Source organism: Cynoglossus semilaevis, chromosome 11, assembly GCF_000523025.1.
Source record: "Cynoglossus semilaevis isolate Cse_v1.0 chromosome 11, Cse_v1.0, whole genome shotgun sequence".
Classification (NCBI taxonomy): domain Eukaryota; kingdom Metazoa; phylum Chordata; class Actinopteri; order Pleuronectiformes; family Cynoglossidae; genus Cynoglossus; species Cynoglossus semilaevis.
Genome location: NC_024317.1, coordinates 2,660,285 through 2,673,160, shown reverse-complemented (window position 1 = coordinate 2,673,160; position 12,876 = coordinate 2,660,285). Strand labels below are relative to the sequence as shown.

Below are 12,876 nucleotides of genomic sequence, written 5' to 3'. Positions count from 1 at the left end.
CTGAAGACGCGGGGAGTGACTGTGATGATCGTCGCCACCGTACACGCCAACTACCACCTGTTACAACAGGCAGTGACTCCTCCCCTGGAGGCCAACCTCTACACCGTGGACATGGATGACATTGACATCATCACAGAGGAGCTGAGAAAGACCATCATCAGTATGTGTGTGTCTTTGAGCATATTCTTTACCACGTTAAAATTTTCACATTTTTCTGATCTGATCATAGACCATAAATATCAACAGGGATGGTTCAAAACCCGAGTATCAGATCATGACATTCCTACATACTGTATAAAAAAGGACAAAGTTAAAAAAGCCAGGACAATGCTGTGAATGTCTAATAATAATAATTGTCTTTTACGTAGAATCTTTTCATGCCGAAACGCTACACGTGAACCAGCTGACGACCCACAGTGCTGTGCTGCAGTGGAGTCCTGTTCTGACAGCAGAGGGCGATTTTTACGAGCTCAGGTATAACTCCGTGTCAGAAGCGGACACAATGACCAGACGGATTCTTCCTGGAGACTCGTCCTCGGTCAGACTGATTGACCTCCAGCCGGACACTGTTTACACAGCGTCTCTCCAGCCAGAGTCCAACCAGAGGCCGTTTAACGCACTCTCTGTTACTTTTACTACGCTCCCTGGTGAGATGGGACTACAGAGATCCAAACTTTAAATTATTATTTTTTTCATTGTTGTTTAATATTAGCATGACAATTTACCTAACAATAATATATTAAATTATTTTAAATTAAAGAGCCAAATTTAATTATTTTTTTTCTCTTTTAGACTGGCATCCTCTAATTATAAATAGTACATGTCTTATAAAGTGTCCCTTCTTCTTTGGGTTTGTCTCAGATATTTCGAGTCCGGCTGTGGTCACCGTGTCAGACTCTGGTCCTCATCAGATGCGTGTGAACTGGGGCCCCCTGCAGCCAGAGCTAACCCAGAGACACAAGGTAGAATATGGAGTTTTTCCAAGTGGAAGTGTCCAGGTTGTGACACTGCACCGCCGTAAAAAATCTGTGTTGCTCACGGGCCTGGAGGCAGGCACCGAATATCTGATCACAGTTAGTGCTGTGCATGAGGACGGCAGAGAAAGAGCCATGTCCGTAAGAGCCTACACCACAGAGGGTATGCTAAACGTTGCTAACTTTATTTTGCTATTCATTTTGACTTTGACAGATTATCAATGATTCTTTTTTTTTTTTTTTGCTGCGGACTAATCTCCCTCTCCCATTCTCGCAATCTATGCACTACACAAGATGGCACCATACGTAGATACAGTTGAAAGCTAACGGTACATTTGTACATTATCTGTTCCCAGGGTTGAACAGAAACATTCTGGTTCTACTGGACTCTTCAGGAAGTTTATCAGACTATGAGTTCTCTCAGCTGCTGCGATTCACCTCCAAACTGCTCCGCCCTTTGACACTGGACAATGGGAACGTTAGAGTGGGGCTGTTGCAAGTGGGCACCAGCCCACACTTGGAGTTTGGGTTGGATGTCCACAAGAGTCAAAGAAGTCTGCAGGAAGCCCTGCAGACTGTCAGGCATCTGAGGGGAAACACCAACACGGTGGAGGCCCTGAGGTTGGCTCAGCGACTCCTGTCTGAGGCGGAGGAGGAGGAGCCAAAGATCCTGCTGTGGCTGACTGATGGAGCGCAGCCTGGAGACGTGACGGAGGCCATGACGGAACTGAAGACGCGGGGAGTGACTGTGATGATCGTAGCCACCGTACACGCCAACTACCACCTGTTACAACAGGCAGTGACTCCTCCCCTGGAGGCCAACCTCTACACCGTGGACATGGATGACATTGACATCATCACAGAGGAGCTGAGAAAGACCATCATCAGTATGTGTGTGTCTTTGAGCATATTCTTTACCACGTTAAAATTTTCACATTTTTCTGATATGATCATAGACCATAAATATCAACAGGGATGGTTCAAAACCCGAGTATCAGATCATGACATTCCTACATACTGTATAAAAAAGGACAAAGTTAAAAAAGCCAGGACAATGCTGTGAATGTCTAATAATAATAATTGTCTTTTACGTAGAATCTTTTCATGCCGAAACGCTACACGTGAACCAGCTGACGACCCACAGTGCTGTGCTGCAGTGGAGTCCTGTTCTGACAGCAGAGGGCGATTTTTACGAGCTCAGGTATAACTCCGTGTCAGAAGCGGACACAGTGACCAGACGGATTCTTCCTGGAGACTCGTCCTCGGTCAGACTGATTGACCTCCAGCCGGACACTGTTTACACAGCGTCGCTCCAGCCAGAGTCCAACCAGAGGCCGTTTAACGCACTCTCTGTTACTTTTACTACGCTCCCTGGTGAGATGGGACTACAGAGATCCAAACTTTAAATTATTATTTTTTTCATTGTTGTTTAATATTAACATGACAATTTACCTAACAATAATATATTAAATTATTTTAAATTAAAGAGCCAAATTTAATTATTTTTTTTCTCTTTTAGACTGGCATCCTCTAATTATAAATAGTACATGTCTTATAAAGTGTCCCTTCTTCTTTGGGTTTGTCTCAGATATTTCGAGTCCGGCTGTGGTCACCGTGTCAGACTCTGGTCCTCATCAGATGCGTGTGAACTGGGGCCCCCTGCAGCCAGAGCTAACCCAGAGACACAAGGTAGAATATGGAGTTTTTCCAAGTGGAAGTGTCCAGGTTGTGACGCTGCACCGCCGTAAAAAATCTGTGTTGCTCACGGGCCTGGAGGCAGGCACCGAATATCTGATCACAGTTAGTGCTGTGCATGAGGACGGCAGAGAAAGAGCCATGTCCGTAAGAGCCTACACCACAGAGGGTATGCTAAACGTTGCTAACTTTATTTTGCTATTCATTTTGACTTTGACAGATTATCAATGATTCTTTTTTTTTTTTTTGCTGCAGTTCTGCCAGCACTGGTTGAGCTACAGTTGACACCAGCGGAAAATCAGGAAGTTCAAATAGTTTGGACGGCTCTTAGAGAAGAAGGTCTAAAAGGATTCTGGCTTAAATGGGACAGAAAATCCTCCAAATCGTCCTCCTCAAATTCTTACTCCTCCTCCATCTACTTGTCTCCGTCAACTCGTTCAATGAGGCTGAGAGACGTCCGTCCCGGGGGCCGAGTGTGTGTGTCTCCAGTCTACAGTTCAGGACAAGGGGACGGCGTTTGCTGCACAGCAAATAATCACACAGGTTAGCTTAGCTCAACATTAACCATCTGTTGTTGTTTGTTTTGGGTTTTTTTCTCTCCATTTTTCTAATTATGCTCATGCTTGGCGAGTTTAGTTCGTTGAAGGTCATTTCCTGTTTCCCTGTCTCTGCTCCTTGATAGATTCCAGCCAGTGAGAAACTGCAGCATTCCTCCAGGATGAAATCAAGCGGCTGCAGTGCTGGATGCACCGCGGCTAATTTCTTGAGTCTAGTTTGGTTTTCATCCAGAAAAAAAAAGTTATTGTGACGGGAAAAGCCATTGTCAGGCCAGCCCGCTGTTTCCACATTGTGTGAGTAAATACCAAAAATAATTGCAATTTTTCTTCCTGCAAGAGGAAATATCACCAATCAACGACATTACTGTTCAGAATGTCAAACTGTTTACAGTGTCAGGACCACAGAGCTGCGTACGATACTAGACTATAGACTTATTCACTGTCATTATCACAGCAATTATTGTTACAAACAATAATTATTTATTTTTCTAACGGCTTTTTAATGTGTTTTATTCAACAATGTCAAAAATGATGAATATAATGTAATTTATTCACTCATTACTTTACTTTGTAATTACTGTAATAGTGCCAGGGAGAGTTGTTTGGACCAATATGCTATTTCCAAATGTATATTTAACTTCTATTTAATTTGACATCAATGAGTCAGGTTAGTTTCACTCAAAGGCTGGAATGTTCTGCTTGTTTTTAACAAGAACTTTATGCCGGTGTTTTCAAACTTTTTCTGAGCCACAAAACTTTGTTTCACTAAAAATCAAAGCCAAAAATGTCACAAAAAGTTTTACTGTATGTAATGAATAATTAACTGTTTTATTGTGTGGTATTGTGTGGTTTGTGTGTTGTACACATGTGTATGTTTTTTTTTTTGTGTTGTACACATGTGTATGTTTTTTTCTTTGTGTTGTACATGTGTATGTTTTTTAATAATAAAAAAAAAAGAAACGGGATTTTGAATTTGGTATCAAAGTGAGTCCTTCACATTGGTATTATGGTAGATGTTTGTTTCTAGTGCCATCTTGTGGCAGTGGGCTGTAAGCATATATCTTTTAGGTATCTGATACACTAACATTTGTTATCTGTCAATAAATTTGTCATTCGGGTTGATGGTTATTTCATATAACTTAAACACAATATAAAACAATTAATAATAATTATAATAATTATAATAATAATAAGCACATGTATTATTAGCAATGAATATATTTGTATATAGTTTAGTGAAACTGCCCTACGCTACATTATGTTGTTTAAATTTAATGATCTCGATTTATTCGTAACACTGGTGATTCCGAAGTTAACGTTACTTAAGGTATTTAATACTAGCAGCTTAGATAAACTACAACATTAAAAATATTTAAGTCCATTGGCTGAAAGGTCAAAGATATACATACAAATGGGAGACACACCAGATCATTCTCTATAGGACCATGACGTTGGCATGTAAGTTGCAAGGAAAGCACATTTCTCTTTGAGAAGCTGATTAATCTCCTGTGCTTCATTAACTGTGTTCCTCAAACTCCCAAAGGACCAGGAACAGGTTTGGTTTCTGGCTTTTTGAAGGCCAAACCTTCTTCCTCCTCCTCCTCTCAGAGTCTTGAATGACTTCGAGCCGCAGGAGAGATCATTTTGGCATGTTGTTAGCAGGAGTTTGAGTTAAATATATATTTTTAAAAAATGAAGTAAAACCTCCTTGGAAGCCGTACCAGAATCTGTCTTAACAATTTCAAGGAGGAGAATGAGAAAATCAGTGGCAGCAATGGACGACACAATGAATGCGGAGGAAGACCAAGACCTCGTGGGAATGGGACTTCGAGTCTCTGTGTCCACGGCACAAACCGCCTTTTACATGCTGCTGGTGGTGCTGGGCATCCTGGGTAACGCCACGGTGGTGCTGGTGATTGGTAAGAGTGTGTTTGTGGACCGCGGCGGAGGACGTAACTCAGACATCATCATCATTAACATGGCACTGTCCAACCTGATGGTGTCTGTGATGAGGAACACGCTGCTTATTATTTCAGACCTGGGACTGGAGGTACAGTAATGTCAGTTTCTCTTTACCTATTCATTTTAATTTATAATTTCATATAAATGTATTTATTTCTCTTCTGTTTACAACATAGTCTTACAGTTCAAATGTCTAGCGTGGGTGTAGCGACATTATTTTAGCTTTCTTGGATCAATCTTCTTTGCGTTTGAAATCGTTGTACATAAATGAGGATTTATCATTTCAGTCCCTCAACACCTTTCGTTTCTGACAGCTCTACTCATCTAAAGAGTGGTGCCAGTTCTTGATGGGCATCTGGGTGTGGCTTCGATCTGTAAACGTGTGGTCAACCCTCTACCTCAGCGCTTTCCACTTCCAAACTTTGAGGCGAGTGACTCCCACCATCGGGAACTTCCACGGACCTCGGGGAGCAGCGCACACACTGCTGCTGAGTCTCGGCCTCATCTGGCTGCTCAACTTTCACTCCTGCTCATGTGTTTTCCCCCAACGGGAATGTGAACTCTACAGAGGTGAATGTCCACTTCCTGCCTGATGATTTAATTTATAAAATGAATCAGTGGGGAAGGTGAAAATGAGGGCGCTATAACTGCAATTTTAAATGTATCATGTTAGTTGTGACGTCACTGCTAAAACGTTAAAACTAGTGCCTGCATAAAAATGGTACCAAAGATGATGCAAGAAAAAAATATAACTACCTTCTATCTGGAGTAACATTTGGAAATTTTAAAACAGTATCTAACCCTAACCCCTGTAATGTTAAAAAAAAAAAGGATATGTACAGACACTGAATCATCAGCCTAGAGGTTTCTTATAAATATTCACCACAACTGACATTATATCAAAGAAGATCAGGAAACATCTATAAGGACTATAAACTTTCAACTCTTCTTCTCTTCCCTCATCCTTATTCTTCTTTCCTGTGCTCAGACCCTGATGCTTGTGAGCAGCACAACACGCCCCCTGCTGGGCTGCGTGTGGAACTTTCCATCCACCTACAGTGGCCTTGCTTATGCGACTACATCCATTGTGATCCATGAGACAATTCCTATAATCTTGATGGCTTTCACCAACCTGGGCTCCTTGTACACACTCTACACACACGGCAGGACGCGCAGCTCAGTGCAAGACGGACCGGTCATAAAACGAGTGCCGGCCGAGAGACGAGCAGCCAAGGTGAGACGGAGCAGCTGGTCTTGTAAATTATTGGCCAAAATTATTTAAAGGTAGACAATTTATAGTATAGCAGCATCTAGTGGTGAAGTTGCCTGTTGTTGATGAACATACTACACCAGGCAAGGTAAAATAAATAACACCGAGTCTAACCCAGCGTATCTTCATTGGTTTTAACATTTTAATTGGTCTCAAAGTGGCCGTGTACGTCACCTGACTCCCTCCTTGTGTGATTCCAGGTGATCCTTGCACTCATTATGCTCTTCATTGCATCCTGGGGAACCAGCATCATCTCCGTCAACTATTTCAACTACAGCCGTGGCAACTCGGCTGAGTATCTTCTGATTATTGCACGATTTGCCAACATCACCTTTATCGCCATGTCGCCTGCGATTTTGGCAGTCGGACACAGAAGACTCAGGGCTTCCATCAAATCTTTGCTCTTTTACTGACTCCAATGTGATTGACTGTAAAGATCTGATCTGCCACTGATCACAAAAACAAATAGTTACTCAATAATCTACTAAAACTGTTAGAATTAGACAACAAGTAAACTACTATTTCTATGACTACAATTACTGACTAGGCAATTTGTTCTCCTCTACTAAAATGAAAATGATTAAGACCACCACCTTTAGACATCTGTGTAGACACCTGGCTGGATCTCCAGTCCTACGTGTCCATTTGGACGACATGGGCACAACTTTGAACGGGGAAAAAATATACGGAAGTCACGTACGGACAAATTGAGGCAAACAATCTAATTGCTTTCAAAGGATTCAGGGACTATCACACTGGAGATGAAGAAGAAATCTTGACAACAATAGACAACAGTCTGACTTTGCATTGGGATTCATCGATGGATGTCTTAGGGGAGAGTCTTTGTTTTTTCATGTTAGTTGACTGGCTGATTAAAAAAAAAAAAAAAATGGATGTCTTAGGGGAGAGATTAAAAAAAAAAAAAAAAAAAAAAGGACGAGTGTACAGTTCAGAATTGTTTGGGTTACTCATAGACATCTAATTTTTAGAGGTTTTTAGAAACATCTTCAGGAAACACAAGCCAGTTCAATTTCGATTATTTTATACAGTCGCCACAACAATTCTAGTACAATTTAAATATTCACAATATATACATTTAAGTCCTTAACACCCAGGGTTAATAAAGTGTATAATCTCGATGTAATTAAGAATATAGATTTGCAAAATAGAAATCAAAAGATAAAAATTATATTTTTATTAGATTTACTGTATTTTTCAAAAGACAACAAAAAGCTACTTATTACAACGTAATACTTCACCCCAGCCTCTGCTTTCTCTCTCTGTCTCTCTCTGTCTACAGGAATGACTTTCACTTCTTTTGAACAACAAAAATAGTTTGTTTTCCATTTTCTGTTTCAGTCTTTGGGAAGTTACTTTCCTCCTGGGAAACTTTACTGTGACATTTGAGACATTTAGAGCAGCCCAGGATCATGTCTGTGATTCTCCTCCTCAGTTTGCCGTGTCCCAGCGCCACTATCATGGGACTGAATCCAACAAACAGTGAGGCAGAAAAATGGGCCACAGTCAACAGCCCCTCTGCATGGTGCCCCCCATCATGATTGTAGTACGTCACCGCAGCAACCTGCAGCACCCAGCAGACCACAAAGAGTGCCACCAGAGACATGATGACATTAGCTGCCTTTCGTTCAGTGGACACATGTTTGTCCAGCTCCCCATGAGCTCCTCCTGACTCTCCTCCTGAGGTGACGGCTCTAATGTGCTTGGCTAGGGCATGGAGTGTGGCCAAGTTGGTGAAAATCATCAGCACCAGAGGCAACACCTCATTAAACGCCAGTGAAGTCGAGGCAAATACTGATCCCTGCTGCAGGGTGGGGAACTCCCAGATGCAGCCCAGCAAAGGCCTCGTGGTGCAGCTAATTACCATTAGCTCCACGGTGGTATTGCCATGAACGTGGGTGGTGTACACCAGAGCTGGAATAGAGAAGGCCAGGTTGACCCCCCACACCAGCGCCAGAACAATCCACACCCGCCTCCTCTCCCTCTGCTGTGCAAGAGGTCCAAAGGTCACATGCTGTCGCCTGAGGGTGGTGCAGTGGAAAATGCTGAGTGCCAGAGTCACCCAACAGCCCACGGCTCTCCACCACACCCAGAGCAGCATGAAGACTCGGCACCAGCCCGGAGACAGAGACACATTCAAACCCAGGTCAGACACAAAGATAGGAACAGTGCGGAAAAGTGAAGTCAGCAGGTTGGCCAGTGACAGGTGCACCAGAATTGTGTCCGAAGGTGCGAGTCTTCGAGACGGACTCTCACTGGCTGCCTGAACCACCTGAAATTAAAATGAAGACAAACTAAGGAAGAACTTTCCACCAGAATTTGCCTCACGAGATCAAATGCTACAGATGCTTTCAACTCACCACATAGATGACCAAGATGTTTCCCAGGATCCCAGAAAAAACCAGAAGCCCAAACAAAATGGCTTCTACAGTGAGGTTTTCTGACATGGCATCATCTTCTGCGCGGCAATATTTTCATTGTGTGGAATACAAGTGTGACAGTGGAGAGAAACCATCAAGGCTTTGTTCCCCTTTGTTCCCGTATTTTATATCCACTCCTACAGACAAACAGACAACCTCATTACGTTAATTACTGACCAGACTCAGGGTCGATTTATCTCAGGATGCTGATGCATTCACTGCACACGGAAAGGCAGGCAGTTTCCATGTTTTCTTTCTGCTTCACTAACCAACTGTAAATTAACTGCGTCACCTTGAAGTAATTCATACACCTATCAGACAATGAAATATACAAAGGAGCAAATAATGGCAGAGATTTTGCCAATTATCTGACTTGGCCTTTCATGAACAGGTGATGCACGGTCCCATTGATGCAGCATTTTTCTTCACTCTTATTAGTCAGCCATGTTCACCCTTCCCTGGGTAATAATGTCTTGTTGGGTTGCCAAGTTTCTCTCTTGGGAGGAGGAAAGCATTGTGCAGAAAAATCTTAACGAAGCACGGTTTAATTATAAGTACAGTGGGAAACAATGGTGCAGTGGGGACATGAATATAAAGGTTGACATGTGGGTGCAAATAATATAGAACAGCTTTGTTTTAAAGTTATTCAATTCAATCTTTTTAAAATAAAGGTACTTTTTTTTTTTAACCTCCATTATCCGAAGACATCTTAATCAAACGTTTAACATGAACTTGTTTGGTTTATTTGTTTCTTTTTAGTTTTCAACTAAGGAAACCAACTGTTGCAGTTTTTGCGGGTGAAAATCCTATAGTTATATAAAAGGTACAGATACATCTTTTTATGATGCATCAGATGTTTTTTAAAGAGACAAACTCTTAACTACTGGACTGCAGACAGGACAGTCCACATCACTACATGTTTTAATGTGTAATGAATTATGTTGACAATTATTATTATTATTATTAATGCAGTGTCATTACCCCTTACTCTTATTATCAGTATTTTTTATATTATTATATAGAAGTTCAAAAACGGGGGGAGACCTGGCCACCCTGTGCCCACCCTGCTCCCCTGATATCAACAGTCTGGATCCGGCACTGTTCACTAAAAAATCTACAAACATTTTCAACACGCACGTTCCTGCGTGTGTGCCGGGCGCGCTCCTTTCACATGCACTCCAATACAGTCGGCACCATCAAAGGGCTTTACGTCAAACCAAGCAAGTAGAAGAAGAGGAAGAGGAGGAGGAAGAAGAAGTGTGTTTTGGAATAAAGACAGATTTTATGGCACGACAACCAGGTTCTCTGCTCCGACCGAGACAGGTGATTGTCCTCCACCGCTGCCCGTGAGTCTGGTCGACACGTCCGCGCTTCATTAACTTTACTGTGTGTGCTATTATCCTACACAAGGTCATACGTGGATCTTTTTCTGGCTAGAAGGACGCATGAGCTGTGTTGGTAAATGTCAATTCGGTCCCAAATAAAACATGGACGCGCCGTCTATCGCCACACCAGTTTTATCGAGTGCGCTGAAGCGGTGCTGATCCTGTGGCAGACGTCAGTCCGCCTTGTGCCACTGTGACAGATTAAATCATCGGGTGAAATGAAAAGGCAGCCTCCATCACTGCTCGCCTTATCGGCTCTTATGCTCTGCACATTACACCAGACCGAACCTGCTTGGTCCGGCACATTTCATGGCAGCAGATCGGCACCAGCATCATCATCATCATCACCATCATCGACAACATCATCCTCCACAGCGTCCCCATCAGAGGTGATGAGAGGCAGGGATAATGTGGAGACACTCAAACAGAAACAGACTAACATCAGCACTAACTATGGCAATCAGAGCCAGAAAAGTGGGGTATCGTCTTCGAAGCTGGAGGCTGGGACAGCTCAGGTGAACACTTTCTCTTTCAACACCAGCAGAGAGAACATAAGCACTGTTATGTCTGACTGGGCACCCGGCCGGAGCTCAAAGGAAGAGGCGTCATCACACTGTGCCTACAGAGTCTTTGAGGGAGGCATTGGAGGGCAGCTGTGTTTTCGCAACACGCTGCTCGGGTACAAGTGTGAAAAACCGGACTGCAGGACAGTGGTATCTTTGGGGAATCTGTTGGCCAACATACTCATCAATGGCAGTGTACTGTTACAGTGGAGCCAAGAAGGTGAATCCATAATGGCTGACCAAGGAAAAACATTGAAGACAGCAGCTAACAGCAGACGTGGAGGCTACGAGTTAAGCTGCTGGTGGAATGGCAGTTACACTCAGTTTGAATGTGCTGGGGTCCATCTTGGATCCAGCTGCAGCGACTTTCTCCTGACCGATCTGCATGAAAACATTCCCTACCGACTCTGCCTGCGGTCCCTGTCCCGCTCCAATCTGGCTCAGAGTGCAGATCAGCGGGACTGTATCGAGTTTACCCTACCACCGTCTGGGATGCAGGACATTGTTATTGCCATGACAACCGTGGGGGGAGCTATCTGTGTGATGCTGGTCATCATCTGCCTACTGGTGGCGTACATCACAGAAAACATCATGACTCCCACAACTCAGCACACATATTCATATCGCACTCATTCATGTCACTGATGGTCTGCTAACAAAAAAAAGAATACACTGACCTACATAAAATCACAGCAGTTGCTCATTGTCCAAAAAAAAGAATACACTGACCTACATGAAATCACAGCAGTTGCTCATTGTCCAAATTACTTTATACTTTATAACAGCGACATTTTTGACTAACCAGAAGCACAATCTACTGTGGATCTGAAGAAAATATGCCTTTAAAATCTCTTTGAGAATGCACTGAACCAAAAGTAACGACAAAATAACATTTATTGAATACTAAAGTTGACTGTGTTAAAGGTTGTCTCTGACAGAGCCTGTCAGTATGTGTGCTGGCAACATTTATACAGCAATACAATTCAGTAAACGGCTTTGAAGAGATCGCAAACAGCTGTTTGGTAAAATTAAAAAATCCGCCTTAGTCTTGTTTCGTTTCAAGTCTGCTATCAGTATGTACTTGTACCATTTGTGGAGGACAATACAATGTGTTGTAGAGAGTCTCTAGATGCTTTGCCAAACATCTTGAATAAGAATGCATTTATGTCCTGCTGTCAGTGAATAAAGTACCATGAGCTCATTTTTAATACCGAGCATCTGTCATTGTTTTTCTGTATGTTATAAAAGGGCCAGATCCTTTTTATTTATTTTTTTATGTTATTTTGCTTAAGTTTCCACAGCAATGTAGATATTTACTGGCATGTCAACAAATGGGGGTGGTGGGTCCTAATAACATCCACAGCTGTAACAAGCACAATCAAGTATGCTATTTGAAGTAGTCCAAGCCCATGTGACTCCCATCATTTCAAGGAGCCTAATGCAATTCTTCCTAAGAGCTTGAGTTCACACACTGAGCCCCTAAAATGTGGGACATCTAATGAGGTCATAGAGTAATGATAATTAGATTAGTCTAGACTATAAAAAGAAATATGTGGAATTATAAGTTGTATCTTCTTCTTTATTTACTTTGCTACATGTGTATAAGAAACACGTGTTCAATGACTACAGCATTATCACTATATCATGATTCATGATTCTCTGTATTCAGAAAAAATGTGAACACTGTTTCTGCATCAATGTAGGCAATGTTGTGTTCTAATAAGGGGGAGGAGGGACACCAAACCATTATGTAACCAAAATAAGAATAGCCAACTGTGGGTGATATGAAGTTTGACATGTGTACAATTTGACTACCATCAGTCACAGCCCTGAGATGACAGCCTGTCCTAACATTCCCAACAGCCACTGAATATATGTCACATCACATAACGTGTCCATAAAACCATTGGATTTAAACATGTTAAACTACAGAACGTTTCAATTCACAAAACAACAAAAAAAAAGTCCAAGGAAATGTGCTAATTTAGCCACATTTTGCTTCAGGTCATTATGTACAGGAGGTAAGTAAGTA

At 42.3% G+C, this 12,876-nt stretch overlaps 4 protein-coding genes and 1 long non-coding RNA gene across 5 annotated transcripts in view; 3 read left to right on the top strand and 2 right to left on the bottom strand.

The window, feature by feature from the left end:
• Positions 1-4,058, top strand: part of LOC103385861 (von Willebrand factor A domain-containing protein 1) — a 5,987-nt gene extending 1,929 nt beyond the window's left edge. The window contains exons 2-6 of the mRNA XM_025060323.1: positions 1,331-1,861; positions 2,070-2,348; positions 2,563-2,838; positions 2,925-3,212; positions 3,352-4,058. Of these exons, the coding sequence (XP_024916091.1) occupies positions 1,331-1,861; positions 2,070-2,348; positions 2,563-2,838; positions 2,925-3,212; positions 3,352-3,365 (1,388 nt within the window). The 3' untranslated portion in view covers positions 3,366-4,058. The remainder of the gene's footprint in view (positions 1-1,330; positions 1,862-2,069; positions 2,349-2,562; positions 2,839-2,924; positions 3,213-3,351) is intronic.
• Positions 1-12,876, bottom strand: part of LOC103385860 (uncharacterized) — a 40,237-nt gene that overhangs the window by 27,080 nt on the left and 281 nt on the right. The window lies entirely within an intron of this gene.
• On the top strand, positions 4,760-7,126 carry LOC103385862 (taste receptor type 2 member 117-like). The gene is given in 5 exon segments (XM_008319866.2): positions 4,760-5,276; positions 5,503-5,708; positions 5,710-5,758; positions 6,177-6,422; positions 6,659-7,126. Coding segments are annotated over 5 exon segments (1,011 nt in total). The 5' UTR covers positions 4,760-4,979; the 3' UTR covers positions 6,872-7,126.
• ora4 (olfactory receptor class A related 4) lies at positions 7,763-9,836 on the bottom strand. Its single transcript, XM_008319869.2, has 2 exons — positions 8,837-9,836; positions 7,763-8,748 (listed from the first exon to the last, which is right to left on the bottom strand). Exons 1-2 carry the CDS (start codon positions 8,921-8,923, stop codon positions 7,768-7,770), a joined length of 1,068 nt encoding a protein of 355 aa, XP_008318091.1. The 5' UTR covers positions 8,924-9,836; the 3' UTR covers positions 7,763-7,767.
• fndc10 (fibronectin type III domain containing 10) lies at positions 9,996-12,476 on the top strand. Its single transcript, XM_025060334.1, has 3 exons — positions 9,996-10,219; positions 10,307-11,498; positions 11,555-12,476. Exon 2 carries the CDS (start codon positions 10,500-10,502, stop codon positions 11,487-11,489), a length of 990 nt encoding a protein of 329 aa, XP_024916102.1. The 5' UTR covers positions 9,996-10,219; positions 10,307-10,499; the 3' UTR covers positions 11,490-11,498; positions 11,555-12,476.

What these genes read in the sequence shown, in the direction of transcription:
- fndc10 (XM_025060334.1), top strand. Translation starts at nt 10,500, where the DNA reads ATGAAAAGGCAGCCTCCATCACTGCTCGCCTTATCGGCTCTTATGCTC.
- ora4 (XM_008319869.2), bottom strand. Translation starts at nt 8,923, where the DNA reads ATGTCAGAAAACCTCACTGTAGAAGCCATTTTGTTTGGGCTTCTGGTT. An exon ending in ACATCTTGGTCATCTATGTG is followed by an intron (nt 8,749 to 8,836) that starts GTGAGTTGAAAG and finishes TTTTAATTTCAG; the next exon opens with GTGGTTCAGGCAGCCAGTGA.